The sequence below is a fragment of the Pseudopipra pipra genome, chromosome 6 (genome assembly GCF_036250125.1).
Source record: "Pseudopipra pipra isolate bDixPip1 chromosome 6, bDixPip1.hap1, whole genome shotgun sequence".
In the NCBI taxonomy this organism is placed as follows: domain Eukaryota; kingdom Metazoa; phylum Chordata; class Aves; order Passeriformes; family Pipridae; genus Pseudopipra; species Pseudopipra pipra.
Genome location: NC_087554.1, coordinates 24,487,603 through 24,508,188, shown reverse-complemented (window position 1 = coordinate 24,508,188; position 20,586 = coordinate 24,487,603). Strand labels below are relative to the sequence as shown.

General features: G+C 41.9%; 1 protein-coding gene across 2 annotated transcripts; it reads right to left on the bottom strand.

The window, feature by feature from the left end:
- Nucleotides 1–511: 511 nt before the first annotated feature.
- On the bottom strand, nt 512–19,398 carry C1QTNF4 (C1q and TNF related 4). 2 transcript variants are annotated; one of them, XM_064657872.1, is made up of 3 exons: nt 19,067–19,398; nt 7,707–7,914; nt 512–2,043 (listed from the first exon to the last, which is right to left on the bottom strand). In XM_064657872.1, the coding sequence occupies exon 3, from the start codon at nt 2,036–2,038 to the stop codon at nt 935–937; it is 1,104 nt and encodes a 367-aa protein (XP_064513942.1). In that variant the 5' UTR covers nt 2,039–2,043; nt 7,707–7,914; nt 19,067–19,398; the 3' UTR covers nt 512–934. The 2 variants fall into 2 exon arrangements, with proteins under 2 accessions (XP_064513942.1, XP_064513943.1); XM_064657873.1 differs by lacking the exon at nt 7,707–7,914 and having other exon boundaries at nt 19,067–19,397.
- Nucleotides 19,399–20,586: the final 1,188 nt, after the last annotated feature.

Below are 20,586 nucleotides of genomic sequence, written 5' to 3'. Positions count from 1 at the left end.
GTAATGCCCCTGCAGTCAGCAGTGCCACTGCATGGCATGATACTACTCACGCTTACACATTATGAGCCTGCTCCTGACCCAAATCTTCAGAGATTTAAAAATACATTTTTTTTCTTCATACTTATCTTGCTTCCAAACTTTCACAGGATGGTCTGTTCCTGGATTTAAGCTCTCATCTTTCAGTACAAAGGCTAGAAGCCTACTTTTTTGTTTGTTTCTATATATATTCTTTCCATGACATGGAAACTGAAATTCTCAAACACAGCTTCCTGACTTCATCTACATCAGACTAAGAAAAGCACCAAATATTGTGAAATTTGCAATTAAATCATAAGAAGTACCAACCCTTCACACACACAAGTGATAAAAAAGAGTGTACACAGACAGACTGGCTCAGTAACACATAATGCAGGTCATACAATCACCATGCTGCTTTCTTACCTGAGCTGGCACCTCAGCCAGTAACAAGCACAAAAGCTACAAAGTAGCAACAAATTTCAAACTGAGAACATTTTACATCTTTTGTATTTTTATTACATTCATTTCCATTACATTTATTCCCTCCCCAGATATACAAGGAAAGTCAACACATCCTTTGCTCTCTGGATGCTGGGGATCATGCAGTAACATGAATGCAGTGGTTTTCTGATCCTCAGCATCTCACTACACCGCCCCACCCCTGCCCCAAAACTACCTCATGCTTTATGCGTAAATCAAACACCAACACAGGACGCGCAGGTACAATCTGAAAGGCCTCTCTATAGATGAATGGCAGACACAGCTGTGGCCCTGCAGACAGGGCACAAAAGCGTGCAGCATAAGGAAAGCACTGGACACATGATAGCATGCTCAAAGCAGAGGATGATATTCAAAGAGGAGCTATACTCAAGTTCATGGCATCTTGGCTCTTCTTATGCTCCTTTAACATCTGCATTTAATTATTTGACCCTTGAAGTGAGCTGGCACCTGAAAGCCGCTTCGGCTGAGCCTCTGGATAGATCAGGAAGCCCGTGAAGGTTATGTACTTGCCATGGTTGCTATAGGCACCATAGCCATCATGCTGATGGCTGTAGAGCCAAACCGTGTCCCCATATTGCAGAGGCAGCATGATACTCTGACTCTGCATCTCTCGCCTCTTGGAGTGGTTGTCATCATAGATCATGGCCTGCACCTCATTGTGGTTCTTCATAAGTTTCACAGACATAGTCTTAAAGGGCATTTTGCCAATGGTGAAGGAGAAGTAGTACGCACCAGGTATACGGCATGAGAAGATACCAGTGGAAGAATTGAAATCCTTTCCAATGTTCACAAACTCTGTGTCAAATGTGATTGGCTCGTGCTGGGTTTGCTTATTATCTGTCCCCAGGAGACTCTGTGAGCGGGCAACAGAAAATGCAGAACGAGGGTCTTGTACCCTGTTTGGTTGATCAGATAACACGTGTCGCTGTGAAGCTTCACTCTGCTCTCTGGGAAGCTGCTGAATTTTGTGAGGGTGTGGCCCCAGCTCTTGGGAGCTAAGAGCATTCTGGAAGAAGGCAGAAGTGTCAGGATAGATTAGGTAGCCATTGAAAGTTGTATAGGGGCCCACGTTGCTGTAAAGAGCATACTTGGGATCTCCATGTAAACGCAGCCAAACTGTGTCACCATAATCAAGCTGCAGCATGGCACTCTGGCTGGCTACCTTCCGTTCCTTGCGGTGATGTTCATCATACACAATTACTTGTACCTCATTCTTGTTTCTCATCAGCATGACAGATAAGTTTTTCTTTGGGTATTTCCCAACAGTGAAGGAGAAGTAGTAGGCTCCAGGGATTCGACAGCGGAACAATCCAGTCTTGAGATCAAAATCATTGCCAATATTTACATACACTTTGTCAAAGGTAATAACCATCTCGGAGCTTCCTTCCATGCTGCTGGTTCTGGCCACAGAGAAAGCAGAGCGAAATTCAGTACTGGTGTCTGCTGGGAAGCCATCTGTAGGAACAAAAATAATGCAGCAAAGGAAGCCAAAGAAGATCCGAGCGTTCAGTTTCATCATTGTATCTGAAAGAAAAAAGAAGCATATTTTAGCAGGAATACCACTAATTTACAGCTCATACACCAGTTGAAACCCAGATCTGTAGACTTGCTACACAGCCATGAAGGTCTATGTCCAAGTATTGAGAAGTTTCCAGTGTGTTCTCTGACCAGTGTATGGGACCATACCTCAGATCAGATCCCAGCACCAGTCTTATATTTTCCTAGCAAGAGCTGGATTTTTTTTAACCTGTACTCATCGGAAGAAAAAGAATCTCTTCCTTTGAAAGCCTGATTATCCTACAGTTTGTCTGCAGAACACTGTGTTGCTCACAACGCAGAGGGATCTCAAAGCCTGTTGGGGCTTTGCCAGAGCCCCCTTTTGTTGTGCTTTTATTTGTAAGGATGAAACAAAGCCCTACACAAACCCTGTATTATACGACTGAGATACAACTGAAGGGCAGGGAGAAGAGGACACATGCTCTAGAGATTCCCATGCAGATGCCATTGCCTTGCACTGCACTGGCTGTTTCACAGGATGTGGAAGCTAGAAGCCAAGTTGTTAGATCCCATTATTCAGACTTCAACATGAACCTGTGAAGAGTGTAAAGAAATACGAAGAACAGGGAATATTTAGGGAAGGAAGACAATGGAGAAAATTATTGAAATAATAAAAAAGGAAGGAAAACAAAATGGTAAATAAAAGGAAAGTCTCCTAAAGTATGCAGTTCCTGAGAGAGAATTAAAATACCAAAAATGGGGAAACAATCTGGATAATAGACCAGACATAAAAAACTTCTTTGACCCTAAAAAGAAGAGGGATAAATTAGGAGCTAATAAGATTTTCTGTTTCTAATTTCTGTGTTGTTTTTTTTTTTTTTGGACTGAGGCCAAAAATTATCTATTAGTGCTTTCAGACTGAAAACAAAACTGCCAGTCATTCCAGTGAGAAGCGCCTCTCTCTGTCACCTCTCTGTGCTTATTAAAATATCATTCAGGCTAGGAGGCAGCTGCCTGGTTTGCAGTCTGCTCCATCTGTCACCCTAGAACTGGTGCCTTGCCAGCCTCCAAACAAAGAATTCACAGACCAGCAGAACTGGAGCAAAACATGCAACTTACTGGGGGGAGGGCTGAAGACAAATCCTGAATTTAAAAGGATAAAGAGGTAAATATTTGAATCATCTGAGATGGCCTAATAATAGAAGCAAAGCAGATGGAATCCACACAGACTGTGAGGTGGCAATGGGATCCTGTTTTGGCAAGATGTGATACCTAGCATCACTCACCAGCAGGAATTCAGTTTGACCTACAGTCCGTGCTCTTTCACACTTAAGAATAAAACTGAAATCTGAGATGCAGCTTTAATAGATATGAACCCAATGAATTAGATTCCCACTTAACTACATGAAAATGACACACTAGCAAAGACAAAAACAAATATCCATCCATGTCCTAATTTTACATTAGATTTCTTCTCTCACAGATACCTGTAGCATGACTCTCTGCCTAATCAGGGATACTTGTAAGATGAAATTTGTCTTACAAGTTTATCAGTGATGGCCTGAGCAAGGAGAGTCTGCTGATCAGTGATAAGATTGAGTGAGGAGGGTCTGCTGTTCTTAGTGTTGAAGAATATGAGACCAGCTTGACCAAACTATCAAACTCACCACAAGGACCTGCAAGACAGAGGCTCCCTGACTGAGGCTGGGAGCAGCAAGGATGTGCAGGTCTAATATGGAAGTGAGAGTCAGAAGTGTTGAGCAAAAGAAACTAAAGGGCTGCTACCATCCTTTCCAGCACAAAGCATATTTTGTGGAGTAAGCCTGATAACACATAATCTAAAAAATGCATATGACTGACAGTGAATCCCTTTATGCTATAAAGGCCAGTCCCACTTTTGCACAGCAAGGACTCCTAGAATACCTCCCTAAGGTGTGTGAAGATCCTTCCCTTGAGTGGGGATGGTGCCAGCTTAGAAAACTGAGACCTAAAGGCAAACTTATAAGGGCTGTTAGATGTTTCTGATTCATACTTATCCATTGTTATCCCTGTGATCACCATGGTGTGGCTTCATGGAGAACTAGGATGACTGTGACATGGCTGCATGCTCTTGAGACAAGAAATGAGAGGAGAAGATTTGGCATTTGCATTTTTAACAACGAGTCTGGTTCTAAAATGTGCTCCAGAGCTCGCTGAGCGTATTCAGGAGTCAGGGAGTATACTGCAAGCACACCACTGCTGGTCAAAAAGCACAAAAAGACAAAACAGCTTAATAAATTATGCAGTGCCTCTTACCTTATGATCCTTCAAATGACATTGTTTCTGTTTGCAAGCTAATTTCTCTGTAATAAGGTCACTTATTAAATGTTAGATCACTTGGTACAGTTGCAAAGACCCTCTGCTGCTGCTGCCCCTTATTTATTAGCTCTTCTGGCAAATCATTTAAATTAAGCAGTTAATTATGTTGTGTTTCTATTAGCAAGTTGTTTCCTTCACAGCTCCCACTCAGCACTTTCAGAACTATTTAGATTCTTTTAAAAATAATTTAGAAAGCATATTAAAAAGTATCTAATAAAGTGTCACACTAAATCAGTCTAAGAATGATTTCCCAATCATTAGGAAGGCTCACCTAGCTACAGGGGTGCCATAAACAGAGGTAGCTCATGACCAACTTTTGGACTTGAGTGTTAGCATAGTACTTCTGAAAGATAAAGCTTCCAGAATGCTCTCTTGCTCCCCGAGAAAGTGTTTCTGATGCCCAAGTCTTTTATTGGTATAATTTTCTTCCAGCACAGAAGAGATAGCACCCGGAATGTGAAGCTGGCCATGGACACTGAGATATCAGCCTTAAGTCTGATGCTATGGAATGTTTTAAAGCTGAAGAGTGAGGTGGAAGACCCAGGCTAGAGATGAGAAGTGGGTCTTTACCATATGTCATAGATAGCAGCTGTGTTATTCTTACTACACTTAAATACGAATCAGAGCCCTTTTCCCCTACCCTACCTTTCCTTATTGTCTCAACACCACAGAAGTATGTAATGAAGCTAAGCAGACCCAAGGGATAAACCAGGTATGCTACTGCCTTTATGCTACCAACAGGGACAGCTGCCCACAGAGAAGTAGTCCAGAACCTAATTTTGGAATCGGAGGCACAAAACCCATGATGGAGCTAAAAAATTCTCAAAGGCACTGACATTAAATTAATGACCTGAAAAGAAGGGGCTAAATGGTAGTGACTCACATAGCAGAACAAGAGTTGCAAATGTTCCTTGAAAAGAAAGTCAGAATTCACCATTTGCATGACCCAGGAAATTTTAATAGCTTTGTGTTTGCTAAAGGTGATTTTTCTGTCCTGGAACAGAGTCAATCCACCAGTGAAAAGACAATCAGTTTTACTCTTCTCCTTAAATCCACAGACGTACAAAAGGACTTTCAACAATAGAAAGGTCACCCAATTTCTAGACTTGTAGGCCTAACATGCTTGTAAAACTCACAAGGTTTTTTTTTTAATTCCAAAATACTAATTATCTAGATTCCCTAGTCCTAGCTTATGCAAGAGTCCTTTAATTTCAGTGGGAATTTTTGCCCAGAATATCGCTGAAGAGATATGAAACAAAATTGAAGCGATGCAGTTGGATTAACTGTTAGTAAAAGGCTCTTAAATCCTCTAAGCTGCAAGAGCAAAGCCATGTTCTTCCTAGCTCTCACCCTAATATCTAAGGACAGTTGCAAATGTTTCAATTATTTGAATCAGTGAAAGCCTGTGTAATGAACATCTCTCTTGGACTATAGTTAGCAAGATTTTTTTCCCCAGATACCACATACTGTCTGTTCCACTCATCCGATACATATTAAGAACATCAGATAATGATGCAAATGCAATGTACCACTTCTTCCAACATCAAGGAGAAATTAGTTGTAGCACATCCTCAAAAGCGAAATCTGTATAAAGAGTACAAGAGTAAAAAAATCAGAGATTCACTTATGGCTCTGGCCTTTCTTTGCTTTTGATGAATGTGGGTTTTTTTAACTTTGGAACAATCCTGAGAGATAAAACATTGAATGCTTTTTGGAAACTCTAAGCCCCACTTTCAATGACAGAACTGTGTGGCATTAATATAGAAAGTACTTAATTTTGAATGTTTCCTTGAGTCAAGGGAGTCTTTTAACATAATAAACTAGCCTTTGTGTACTCAAAGAGCTGTGGAGAGACAAAAAATATTTTGAAGTGCCTCAACTCTAGCCATACTGGGGAAAAGGAAATGGAGAGACTGTATTTTGGCATAAGCCTTTAATGTCAGCCTGCACCTCAGAATATGAATTAAACCTGCTATGTTTCAACCAAAGCCCTAACAACCCTATTTAAGCTAAAATGATGTTATATAAAATGATGTGTATTCACTGACCAAAATTAAATATAATTGTTCTGACATTAAGGTTTTTCTTATTTAACAGAACTCAAGAAAATTTGTCATGCATATTTGAAGGGACAGAGTGACACACTGTGTCTTCTGTTTTGGCTACTATGTATATTTAAAAATATTTTAATTTAGACAGAAAAAATGGGGGTTCAGTAGAGAAGATAGCTGAATAAACCCTAGATGAGAGCAAAGAGTTATTCTAACAAACTAATGCTTTAAAATGTAATATTTTTTTTTACATCCTTTTCTAAATGAACACATAACACAAATCTACCTCTCCACCACATATACACTGCTCAAGCAAACAGGACTAAAACTGTAAAGCAAAGAAACATACTCTAACACTGATCAGAAATGGAAGAACAGAAAACACTATTAGAATCTGTTAGTTTAAACTGTAGTTCATGAAATGTATTGAATACTATACAGTTGTTCTGCACATGCAGTTAAACCAACTGTTGATAAGCAATCATTGAAATTACACAGGCAGTAATTAGTGAAAAAACTAGCCATTGCTGGAAATGAGTTCAATGACCAACAGCTTCTGTGAAACCAGAGGCCAGAGGAAACTGAAAACCACAGCCTGAGAAAGCCAGAAATCTGTTGCTGTGCAGTGTTTGTTTAACACTGCTACCTTTAGACATAAAACACTGAGACCATTTCAACAGTAGGAATTTTCACATGAATCCCATTGCAGTTACAGTAATGCAAAGTTAAAACCATCTCTTTTCTCACCCCCAAAACCCAATTTCCTTTTATAGCCTGGTTTATGTGTGCATTTCTTTCTCCAGGTGGCCACAAGAGATGCTGAGCCTGTGGAACAAGGCTTTGTTGGAGCATCCCATCTCTCCAGCAGGAACTGTATTGCTGCACCAGAAGGCAAATCACACTGGCATAAAGATTAACGGAGAGTCTGGCCTGGAATACAGGAGGTATATTGATAGGTAAAAGAAAGTAACTGACACTTTGGCAGCATATACCATAAAGATCTCAGTTAAGACAGTGAGAGAGGAGGGCTCCAGAGGCAGAGTGCATGGTTCAAAAACTAGTTCTAAAGAGACAGGAAGACACAGAGACCTTAGAGAATGGAGTAGAGGGCAATTTTGTTGTTCCAGGTGGCTGGGCTAGAAGCCATGTAGCAGCAAGACTTCTTCACAGAAGTCATGGGTTTTTTTTGCTTTGACCATAGAAGTAAAACCATATAAGGCACAAAGACACTGCCAGAAAGATTGTCCCAGCAACACACCTGTTTTGTTTTAAATTTCTCACCTGGCTTAAGATATTTAAACTTAATATCCTGGATGGGATGTTAAAGACATGGACGTGTTGGAGTGAGCCCAGAGAAAAGCCACAAAGATGATCAGAGGGCTGGAGCACCTCTTCTATGAAGACTGGCTGATAGAGCTGGATTTGTTCAACCTGAAGAAGAGAGGGCTTCAGGGTGACCTTATTGCAGCTTTCGAGTTCCTAAAGGGGGCTACAAGAAAGCAGAAGAGGGACTTGTTACAAGTGATAACACAAGGGGGGAATGACCTTAAACTGAAAGTAGATTAGATATTTGCAAGAAACTCTTTACTGTGAGGGTGGTGAAGGACTGGAACAAAATGCCCTGAAAGGCTGTGGATGCCTCATCCCTGGAAGGTCAGGTTGGATGGGGCTTTTAGCAACCTGGTCTAATGGAAGGGTGTCCCTGCCCATAGCAGGGGGGCTGAAACAAGGTCATCTTTAAGGTCCCTTTCAACTCAAACCATTTCATGATTCTATAAGTCTATGAAATAAAATGGTTTTATTTCATCATCTGACAAACTGAAATGAACAAGCAAGATCCAGTTAGTACTACAGCAGTGCTGCAAGAGAATGTGAAGAGGAAGGTTATAGCTATACCATGAGAGATTGACTTAAGAGGCAATGATGAAGAAAGTTTATAAGTGTTTCTGGGTTGGAGACAAAATCTGGGAAACTAAGAAAAATGCAGGTGGATTCAGCATCCCAGACTACTGTTGCCATTTTTCTCTTTTAGTAAGAGTTTGTGTGGGAAAAAGATGTTTTTTTCCCAATAACTAATGGAGCATGGGGAAATGAAAGCGTTCATAAAGAACGAAAAAGCTGTTTAGACAACTCCACTGAACACAAGCTTATTAGTAGGTTTTCCTGAAGTGGTGGTGTAGCTCACATCCTTAGGGACATTTAAAAAAATAAAATCTCTGCATTAAACTCAATTAGGTAAAATGAGCTGTAAGTGACAAAGTGGAAACACTAGGCAGGCAGAATGACACTGGAATCAGTACTCTGGAATCAACTCAGATTCTAACCCCTTTATTCTTTCTGTTTTATTGTTACACACCATGGCTCTTTCTAGCAGTTTTTCTACATCACTTCCAGTGAAGAAAGTTTAGCTCTCAGGAAAATCCCCACTCCCTCTGTTAACAAATGAAAGTCTTAGAAACAGTTCAGAGGCTATGGGTAGGTATTTACTGTATTTACTATAGACAAATATACCTGCAATATAGGTATTTGATTTTTGTTTTTTTGAACCACACTTTCCTCTATGCATCTAAGCAGCAGTTTTCTTCAGTGCAGCTGAATGAATATTTTCATCCTCTGATCACGCTCACTGGAAGAGGAGGTTCCTGGGCTGTTCTCAGAGTTGATGCTGTATTTGTCAATTTTCTTTCAATCCTTAATTGTAACAAATATTTATAGACATTAAAGTAAATGTCATCAAGATGAGAGTAAATATTCCAGTTAAACATAGGATGTATTGGCTTTGCTTCCTGTTCCATATTGCCACTTTCATTCCCATTACCAGTCATCAAGCAGAATGGTACAGCACCATCAGTTGGGCAAAATCTTGCAGTGATTCTTTCATGTTCTCCTCTCATCTCCTCACTAAGAATGAAAATAGCTGTTATTAGTAGGTTTATTTGTCCAGGAACTAATAGGAACCTGTGGAATCTGAGTCCCACAAAGGTGCACTAATTAGGAAAGTAATTTTGACTGCCTATATATTACAGGAATTGTAACTTTTGTGTAATACCTTCCTATTGAAGTCTGTTGTACTTGAAAGTGAGCTGATATTACAAGAGATATTGGAACATGTGATGTACTCTCAAGGTTTGTTCATTGTCCTCTCTGTGACGGTTTTATGTCCTCAATTTCTGTGAGTCAGTGCTGCACTTTGTATCAGCCAATACATGATTTCAATTTAACTACTATGTAAGGTTCTAATCAAACAAAAAAACCAAGTTTTAGATTTTTCTTTTCTGTTTTCTTCTCTAGCTGCATAGCCATACCTTCTCTTTCTCACTTGAGCTGGCAAATAATTATCATTTTTTTTCTGGAACTCTGTGCCTGCAGAAGTTGCTTTCAATCCCTTCCATACTCACTGGAATGCTGCCCTCCAGTCATAGCTCTAAGACCCGTCACATCACCCACCTAGGTAAAAGCTAGAGGGAATATGCTGGTACTTGTTGGTTGATCATCAAATCCAAAGTTAGGATGAACCTGTGGAGTCCAGCAGTTGTCCCCTAAGGGAATTAATGGATAGCTGAGTGCCAGCTGGGATTACTCACAACGACAACAAAAAGCATTTTTGTTTCCTAGTTATGTCTGAGGTCATGGCCTGCTAAGAGCTGATTTAGCAATGCAGCCAAAAATTTTCACAAGTTGGGTAAATCCGGTTCCCATCTTGATTATCTGCAGTTAACAAAAACTTTCAGAAAGGTTAAGGTTCGTCTTCTTTTGCTTGATAAATCAAATTGTAAAACTATGTTTCATCAACGGAAACATAATTGCTTTGGTCATTTCATCCATCAAAGGCTTCACTATAATATACTTTGAGAAAATGTCACATGCTACTGAGTGGTATTTTCCGACGGTAGGCTTTGCAAATCCATCTGAAAAACCTATTTGTACTGGGGCATTTGCCTACAGGAATGCTGCTTTCTTTGCAAGGTTTTTAGCATGTCTTGACAGGTAAGGCAGGAAAACACGCTGTCTTTTAACATCTGCCATCAAACTCAGTCAAAACCCCACATTCATATCTTTTCATGACCTGCTGTTTCATTACTGTAAAGAAACTCAGAGAACTCTGTGAATTGCACTGCAGTGCTGCTCTTCACTGTCAACATGCTGCAACATCTCAATTTGGAAATTCACTGAGCTCTAGTTTAGTGAAGAAAGTGATAAAAGGCATTAAGATCTGTGTATCTTTCATCTCTGCTCTGGCATTTCATTTCTGCCCCTCCTCCCGCTGAGTCAGGACACAGACCTGGAGCTGGAGAACAATCATCATACACTCTGTAGAGGCCAGTATTATTCCAGAATCAAAACTCTTTTTGGGGAAAAGGAGGTGTCAGTCAAAGTACACATACATTAATAAGTCTCTCCTCTGGTTCTGTTCTCTAATTGTTCAACAGGATCATAGGATTATAAAATGGTTTGTGTTTGAAGAGACCTTAAAAATCATTTAGCTCCAATCCCCTGCCATGGCCGGAGGCCTTCCACTAGACTAAGCTCCACCCAACCTGGCCTGGAGCACTTCCAGGGATGAGGCATCCACAACCTCTCTGGGCAACCTGTTCCAGTGCCTCACCACCCTCATAGTAAAGAATTCCTTCCTAATATCCAGGAGAATCCTGTTGCTTTTGTACCCAATGAATTGGTATATAGATTGGGGAAAAAACATTGAAAGAACAGTCACTGCATGTGACTACCCTCATTTTTGTCGCCAGAGAGTGTCTTGAGACAGAAACTTCCCCTGGGTGGTACAGAAGTCAGTGAATAAAGAAACTCTGCAATACATACAGTGATCTTCAATATCAATTGCTTTTAAGGAATCAGGTTTATCCAATTCTTGACCCAACAGCATTCTTTCTTACACAATTAAGTGCAGGAAAGGAAATCAGCAGGGTTAGTCATCATCATGTTTATTAATACTGACCCTTTACAACCAGCAATGTGTAGTTCCCCATTTCCAGTGGTCTTTCCTGCCAAATCCTGTAACAATACCTCTCTGAGGAATGTCTATAAACAGCTGTAACCTCAGTCCTTTCAATTTTTTAGCCATTTTACTAGCAACCATTTCTCAGAATGCTACAGCTGTCAAAAATGAGACATCCCAAGACTGTGAATTGATAGCTGATATCTTCAGGAAAACCACAGTTTCTGCTTCCACTTTTTAACTCTGAATATATTTTGGTCCATGGATTTAATCAGCTTGTCATCTTCTTCAACAGGGAACTGTGAAGTTCCTCCCCAAAACTCCATACAAGTCAAGTTTTCACAGTGTGCTTTTGAATGTGGATTTTTCTGTGACAATCTGACAGAGAGGTGCTGCTGCCTACAATGCAGAATCTACTGCCCTGGCTGGAGGAACAGAGAGAAGCATTTACTGAAAAATCTCCTCAATTCACACAAAGCTTTACAAAGTTTTCCCCATATCTGCTTTCTAGCTTTATATTATTTCCAGTGTTTAAAAAATGCCAGTCCCTTCATAATGGCAGTAGAAATGCTTGTATGACTATTTCTGTAAAACTCCATCTGCACTGGGAAGCTGCTGGCAAAAGGCTTTGGCATTACCATCAAAAAGTGCTGCTGGACACTGCTGTTCACTCATCAGTTCCTCATTCACAGTGAGGAACCGCTCAGTGCCTGTCAAGTGTTCACAGATTCCAGGCTCATCTGCGTGACCAGCCAGTTTCCTCCTAGGCAGAATTGCCTTTGACAGCTTGAAGCTGATGCCTTTGATTTTTGCTTATAGGAAAAGAATTTTGCTAAAATACTGAAATAACAACTGCAGCAATGCACTGGCAGGTTTTACCTGACTTTTAGACCCTAGCTGGACAAAATATAAAGAACATGAAGGATATGGCTGCTCTAACCCCTGTTATGCAGCTACTTTATTTAAAGCAGGGTTGGATATCATTACTTTGCATTAAATATGCAGCTCATACCGAGAGAAATGCCATTTGCAATAGCCTACACAATTTCCTCACAATCACACTGAGGAATTCCACTCATGCACCCTAAATCCAAATGTTCATATACAGTTCATATTTCAAGCCAGTGCTCCCTCTATTTAAATTCTTTTAGTCCCCTACCTTCCTTCTAGCTACTTCTGCCTAATACCATTCTTTTTCAAGACAATTATCAACATCTTCCACCAGGAGATTACTATCTGCAGAACACCCTCCAGTATGTTCAGTATTTTTCTGCACAGTCTGTTTCAGATTTCCTGTAGGAACCCAAACCCAGCTTTCAGCAAAGGAAAACAAGGGCTGACAAAACCCTCGTGATCTGAAGGAGCTGGACCCTTCTCACAAGACCTGTTAAAGTTCTATCTCATGGATCAAGCTTGGCACCAGCAGAAATCAGAAAGGACTTTTGAGATGATTGTATGAAACCATGTCTAAACCCCTGTAATCCCTCTGTCCCCCATGTAATCCTACTAGCAGAAAAATTAACTATTTGGAAATCGCAGTAAAAATTTGTGTAACTCCCCAGTTAACATAGGTTGTCCCCTTCATTAACATACAGCCCCAGATGCCTTTAAAATAGTGTTCTCGTGTTCAATAAACTATTCCAGTTTCCCCATACTGGGATCGTGTCTAGCTTTTATTTTTCAGACCGCCACTATTTCCTCACAAATTTCCTGGAGAACAATCCTCTCATCTTGTTGCCTTCTCCTATTAATAAACATGGGATTTTTTTTTTACATTGGCTATATTTGCTTTATTTGCTTCCAGAACCACCTTGTTCCAAAGCTAAACCTCCTTTAGGATCAGATCACAGTAATCCTTCTTTTGGATACCCTTTCTGTCTCCCAAATAAAGAAAGCAAAGGGAAGAGTGAGAAAAGGAATGATGAAATAAACTCAGGCAATGCAGTACAAGCTAACTTGAGGCACTGCTCAGTCCTTGGTTGGAAGGGATGTGAATTCACTTTGAAATATCTGGGGCATCGAGTCACTGGCTTTCTAAGCATATAATTATTTTTCCCAAGGTGCTCCAGCCATAATAGAAGATGGGGGCAGGGGGTAAATCAATCAGAGCTTATATAGTGTTACAGCTTGTGCTTATATGTCCCAGAGTAAATCAAAATATGAGGATTTCTATCAACTTATGGATAATACCAGTGTAAGACTGTTTAAATTACAACAGATTATTGTGCTAATATGCTACAGTTCACTGAATAACTGCTCTGTGAAAACAGCCTTCTAAAAAGCGCAGCCTAATTTTTCGTTTTCTCCCTGTCTTGTTCATTCAACACAGATTCTTTCCAGCAGTTGCTTTCCAGCCTTTCAGTCCCAGAGAGTACCTCTTTTCATAGAAAAAATTCCCTATTGCCTGTGTGGTATAAAAACACTTCCACTCCTCCAAGTATGTCTTTAACTTCTCCAAGAGCTTTTCTTTTTGTCTGAGTGGAAAGGTCTAGAGCCTGAGGAGAGAGAAAAACCACTCTGCCTTTAGAGGACTAAAAAATTATTTGGTTGGACTCAGAATGTGTTCTATTCAGGATCTTATGTGCAGCCCACCACTGCAGCACACAGAAGAGTTGATCATTGTTCTTATATTTCTTTCTATCTGTCTCCTCACAGAGAACCAGGATTTCTCAGAATGCACAGGGGACTGTATGTTCCATTTATATTAAATAATATATGTTAAACCATGAATACTAGAAGACCTAGATTTTCTTTCCCTGGAGAAGTGTCTAAAATATAAATTGTAGAACTATGCTTTATTTTATTTCTATTCTGAATTTCATTATTTTATTTCATTTTACCTCTAAAAAAGCATTTTTGGACTACAGTCTTTCATTCAAGGAGTAAAATACTAGAAGAGTTTGTATCTTCACTTCAGATAATCTTATTAACTGCTAACACTCATTCATTTTTCTTTTTCCATATTATTGTTTTCAAAATTTATAGACTCAGTCAAGTGTCTGCTCCAGAGAAATCAGGAAGTCTCATTCTCCATGTCTTCTCCGAAAAGAGAGACGTCTTCTGATGGTCTTCTAGAAGCTCTTACTTTTCTTTCAGACTCTTTTCAGAAAGACCTGGTCTGTGGTTTTGGTGCTGTGCTATCCTTGGGTATCAGACAAACATAAGAATAGGGTCAGCAGACTGCTTTTATTTTGCTTCCACAAAATGATCGTGTTGCCTTTATAAAATGATAGAAGAACTGTCTAGAAGAGAACTTAAAACATTAAATAGTCCAAGGTGCTTTCCTATGATAGGATAACTACCCTTATTTGATTCTTCAGAGACAATTGTCTAACCTGTTCTTAAAATGTCTTCACAACCTCTCTAGACAGAATATTCAAGAGGTTTTACTTTCCTAGGTCCTAGAAAATTATCCTTGTAGTCTACAATAATCATTCTTTCTGCTATTTCTTGCTTTCCGTTCTGTCCACCATAAGCCCAAAGAAAAGATTGTTCCCTCCTCTATTTTGTATCTAAAGACTGTTATATTTCGCTGTCAAATTTCTGTTCTAAAAAATTTCAGTTATTTCAAATCATCCTGCAGGTCACATTTTTCTGACCTGTGATGAGTCCTGCTGCCCTTCTCTCAACTCTCTTTGATTGAATTGCACGTCTCTCAAAGTGCAATAATCAAAACTTTGCACAGCTTCCAAGCTGAAGCTTTAGCAATGCTGAACAGACCAGAGGATTTCTCGTGTCTTCCAGGCTTCCAATGTCTTTTACATATCCTAGCAAGATGTTTGCCTTCATTTGCAACAGCATGACATTGACTCATGTTCAGCTTGTGATCTATCATAACAGATTCTTTTCTGCAGAATTGCAACCTAGTAATTTACTTGTGTCTTGTGCTTATGCAGTTGATAATTTCTGCCTTACTGCAGCATCTTGCTTTTATCCCTACCAAATTTCGTCCTGCTCTTTTCCGATCAGTGCTTCTAATTTGTTGGAAAATTTTTGAATTCTAATCTTTTCCTCCGGCATATTTCAAGTGTCACAGTTTCATGTCCCTGGAAAATGTGATTTACTCACTCCTTAAATTACCATTCAGGTCACCTAAAAACACTGAAGAAAAGCAGATCCGGGACACCCCGACACAGCTATCCTATCAGTGTTAAGCAGCTTGTGACCTCTCTGAAGGACTGGCATAGACTAAAAGCATACAGATTATGAGTTCTGAATCTTCTGATATTATTTAAAGAAGATCTGCCCGTTCAGATAATCATGTTTATTCAGTTTATAGCCTCCTTCACCTGCTATGCCCCATGGCTCACCAAAGCAAATATTTAAATTAATGTGTAACCACAGTCAAGAATCTCAACTTTTACTTAAAACAAAAACCAACCCCAAATTAAATCTCTCATGCCACAAATATCTTTTTATATGTAAAATGAACAAAAGCTAATGCTGTCAAACCTGCTGGAATACCGAAAAAATAAATGGGAAAGATGTGACCATTTCTCTTAATTGACTTTGGGATATATTAGAAATGACATAATTTATTACATTCACTGTAGTTACAAGAATAAACTTCAAGGGCAGCACCAAGGCAGCTGGTTGATTTCAATGGACTAAACATTTTCTTTGCATGTGCTCTTGACCAAAGGACTGCAGGATCCTTTCCTTGGAGATTAAATTCCAGCCATGATGGTCATAAGCAGGCACATAACAGAAAGTAAGCCTTTGTGTACATTGGAATAGTGATGATCTGGTATTCCTCCTGACAACAGGGGCTTGAATCTCTCATCTAGTTTTGGCTCTTATTCCAGTAAGCATTACCGTAATCTCCCCAGATTCCTTAACCAAATACAGACAGTTTTCCAGGCACTGTGGCTGAGATCCTGGCACAGCAGAAAACATGCATGATATGAATTAATCAGCTGGAGGGTGAAGAGGAAGAAATAGGACTTTATGAATTTTTACTGTTTCCTGATGGAGCCCTGGTAATCAATTATTAGTCCCTGGAGTAACACTCACTGCTTGCTCTGTGATCATCTGATTCTGGCGGTGTTACCTCTGCTGGAAACCTCAGACCTTTGCTTAGATGCAGCAGGAATCCCTCCTTTGTTCTCTAATCTGTCTAGAGGAAGCATGCAACTAGAGAGCAGCTTTACAGGGACAAGAAAGCACTCGGGGTAGACAACGGATTGACAGAGAGCCAGCAGCACAGTAATTGCATATTACTGGCTTATCTCATTTGAACATCAGGTAAATTTCCTTACCAAGAAAAGGGTCAAAGGAAAAGGTAAAGGGAAGCTGAAAGGAAAAATGAAGTCCTGACTTTACTTCAGCTTGTACAGGTTGGCCAATGGGATCTATACTAAATTTCTGTGCTTCCAAAAAGATGTCAGAGCCAAAGCTTTTAATTTTTACTGGGTGAAAATAACAGTCAGTCTTTCAAATACTGTATGATGAACTAACAAATTGCTAAGCCTTAATGTGTTGTCCAAGACAGTAGAAAGATCCTTACTCCTACAGACTAGTCAGTAAATTGTAATTCAGTGAAACATCATTTTCCTTAACTGTGGATCTTGGAGTAAAATCCATACTTCATATTTTGGCGTTTTAAAAGGATGGGTGAATGGAAGAGTTCAGGAGTAAAACCCACCAAATCCTAACATCTGACCTCAGATGCTGATAACAAAGTCCTGGACTTCATAACTTGTAAGACTCTAGCAATTTTAAGCCCTATTTTTTTTCTTTATTCTCATTCTTAGGGTCAATGCAGAGATGAGTACCTCTTGGAGGGAGACATTTCTCAGCTGAGAATATTATATTCTCAAAGGTACTCTCCATCTTGGAAGTCTACTGTCACTATCAGATTAGTTTGTTTCAATGCTCTCTGCCTACAACTAACCATAAGAATGTGGAAATTCTGGCAGAAGGACAGTGATCTCTCGGAGGTTCACTGCTTGTCTGCTTCCCACTAGCACCCAGTTCCACTAGCACTGGCCTCTTTTTCCTTTGGTCTTCATATTACAGGGTGCTCTGCACAGAAGGTTCAAACTATCTTGTCTCTTTACACCTCTGACATACCATGTTTCTCACTGTGCCTGTTTTCATCCAGGTTATTATTTTATACAAAAGTTGGTGTTCCAAGAACTGGCGTTCAACAGTCAGGCTTGCTGCTGTTCAGCAATATGTCTGTTATTAGAAAGGAGAGTATAAAAGCTATCACACACCTAATTGACCACGGGTTGCAGTGTAGTTATCCCGTTTTTCCATAAGTATAGCTGCTGCCACTGTGGGTCCACCCAGCCTCATGTATTTGGAAAACATGAATGGTTTGCAGTTTATCAGTGGAGAGCACAGCACAATGGACAGATGATCACACCAGTAAACATAAATAACCACAAACTGGGTTCCAAGTTTGGGTGTCAAATCTATGGTTCCAATGTATTTTATTTCTGCATCTGTTTCTTCATCTACAAAATAGCAAATGTCTACAACATCAACAAATTATCAGATTTAAATCTATTCTATATCAAAGCCATAGGTTCTCCACTATAGAAACCAAATGTACTTTGAAGGTATTGGTTCTTCCAGATGGAAAATTCAAAACTCATTTGCAGAGCCTAGTCCACGAACCATTCAGTACTCTGAATTACGGCTTTTTAGAGGGAAACAGAAGGAATGTAGAGGGTAATGTTACCCTAACGGGAATCCTTATGCTTCCTTGACATACCTTTCACTGCTACAAACTAACCCTTAAAAATGGCTAGACAAGAAAACAGCTGCCATATGGCTAGACAAGATTGCAGCCTCATTGGCAAACTGTTTCAAAGTCTTATTACACATCATGTCCCTGGAGAAGAAGGTTGCAATAGCATCAGAATGAATAATTGAAGCACAGCTCATTCAGTATGTGCATAAACTGAAGGGTCACAATGCTGCCTTCTAGTCAGCCAGCATCGCAGAAACTCACCCAGTGTCTAATAGAAACATCATCTGGAAATACTGACCTACTTCCCTGGGAGCTTTTCGGGAATGGGTTGAAGAGATGATGATGGGATTGCCAAGTGCACAGAGAAGGATTAAACTAGCTCGTCTAACAGAAAATTGTACATTACAGAATCAGTTGCATATGCCACTCTTGGGAAAACCCTTGATATTCAGTTCCCCCAGGAGATTAGAGATCTATGGAAGATTAATGCTATTTCCCACCTGAGAAACTGCCTCTGTGGAAATTTTCCAGGATTCTCTTCCCCATGGCTGGTCCCTGGGAGGTTTTCCAACCTCGGCTCCGTGCAAAGTGGGGCCAAAATTTCATACCTTTTCCCACATAAACTCTAGTCGTTTCATATTGGAAATAAAATGGGTGAGGGAGGATAACTCAGGCATTTCCCGCTTTTGTCCAGCCGCTCAGTGGGAAGGGAGGGTGCTGAGCCCGCGCCCTGCCCGTCGCCCCAGAGGCCAGGGGCTGGGACACCGCAGCTGCCCCGAGTGCCCGCCTTCCCAAGGACCGCGGCGGCCGCCGACAGAGCCCCGACGGCCCCTCCGCCGCCGCCCGGGCACCGCTCCGCACCGGCGGCCTCCCCCCGGGGCCTCGGTCCCGCTCTATCGCCCCTGTCCGACCGGGGGATCCCATCTTAGTCCCCGGCCCTGCAGGTGCAGCCCGGCCCCCGCAGCGGCGGCTCCCCCGGCACGGTACCTGCTGCCGCCCCGCGGTGGCGGCTCCGCGGCGGCGGGGTCCGAGCGCGGTGCTGGGCGCGGTGCTGGGCGCGGTGCTGGGCGCGGTGCTGGGCGCGATGCTGGGCGCGGGGCCCCGGCGCTGCCTGCGCACTGACAGCTCGGGAGCCGCGGCGGCGGCGGCGGCGGCGGGGGCCGGGACTGGGAGGGGGGCTCGGGCACCCGGGGCTCCGGCGCCGAATCAGTGACGGGAGGAGGGCCCGGGGGCGGGCGGGAGAGGGGAAGGGGAGGGGGCGGCGGGGCGGAGGGTCTCGGAGTCCCTGTCACCGCCGCAGTCCGGTAGGTCTTCGGGAGGCTGCGGCGCCGGCGGGCGCTGCGTACCAGGGTGGGGCGTGTGAGCACCCACACGGGAAAGGGCGACGGAGCGATGCGGCGGAGTGACAAAACCGGGCTGGGCCCCCTGCTGCCTTCCCGGGAGGAGAGGGCGCAGGAAACGAGCGCCGCGGGACTATGCACCAGCCTTTTATTCAGCACAGTGGCGTCTGCGGCGACAGAGGGAAGCGGGAGAGCCCGCTTCCCTCCCGGGCAGCGGTGTGGGACCGGCCGGACCGCTCTGGGGGTGGCGAGGGAAGAGCCCAGCGCCCTCCAGTCCCGGGCTAAGCGACCCGGGACAGTGCTCCCACCCCGGCAGTCCTCGGTCAGGTCCATGAGGGAGAACTAATAGCCTTAGCTGGACCAAAGGATGTAACTGGGGGAAACGACAGGGTTTTGACTACCCGAGAGCATGTTCATGTCTGACCTTCTGCTCTGGAGATTTGTGAGTCCCAAAGCATGTCTATAGACTAACTGTGTTATTTGGTTCATCAAAAGCTTGTCTCTCTCTCTAGGAAGCTTGGCTTGCCTTAGATCATCACCTAACAACAACAAGGCTAGTACTTGTTCCTTTGAAGGCTGCCATTGATTTCTGCTGACAGCAAAATAGCAGGCTTTTCACATTCTGGTTCTGTGTTGAAGAGCAAATTTGGGGTTTTGTAAAGCATGTTTATTGTTAGTCCTGTAAAATCTGATGTTGACTTCCAGAAAGAAGATGTAAAGGTCTGAATCTTTAAAAAGTGTTCTAGCTGTCCAACGCAAAAGGTCTTTCACTCTCCTATACCCGGCTGCTCTGAGGGGAATTTAAATGGCATTGTACTGTCTCGGAGCACAGATGGGGCACCAAGTAATGCTTCTCCTAGTGAATAGTCCAGCCTTTGTTGCCCTGTGTTGGCATGCTCTGCTTTCCAACCTCCATCTCCACTTACCCTCTTGTGACAGACACCAGTACTTTCCCCCGTTGCTATAACAGACACATTTGAATCAGTTTTTACATAACCCCTTTCCCTTTCCCTCCCTTCCTCATGAGGTGTCAGAGTACACAGTACACCCATGTACCAGTCACAAGGCTGATCCCTACAATAGAAAGAGAGTGGGGAAAAAAAAAAAAGAAAGAAAAACTAATAGCTTTCTTTAGAGAGAAAGAGGACTGACAGATGGAATGATCAG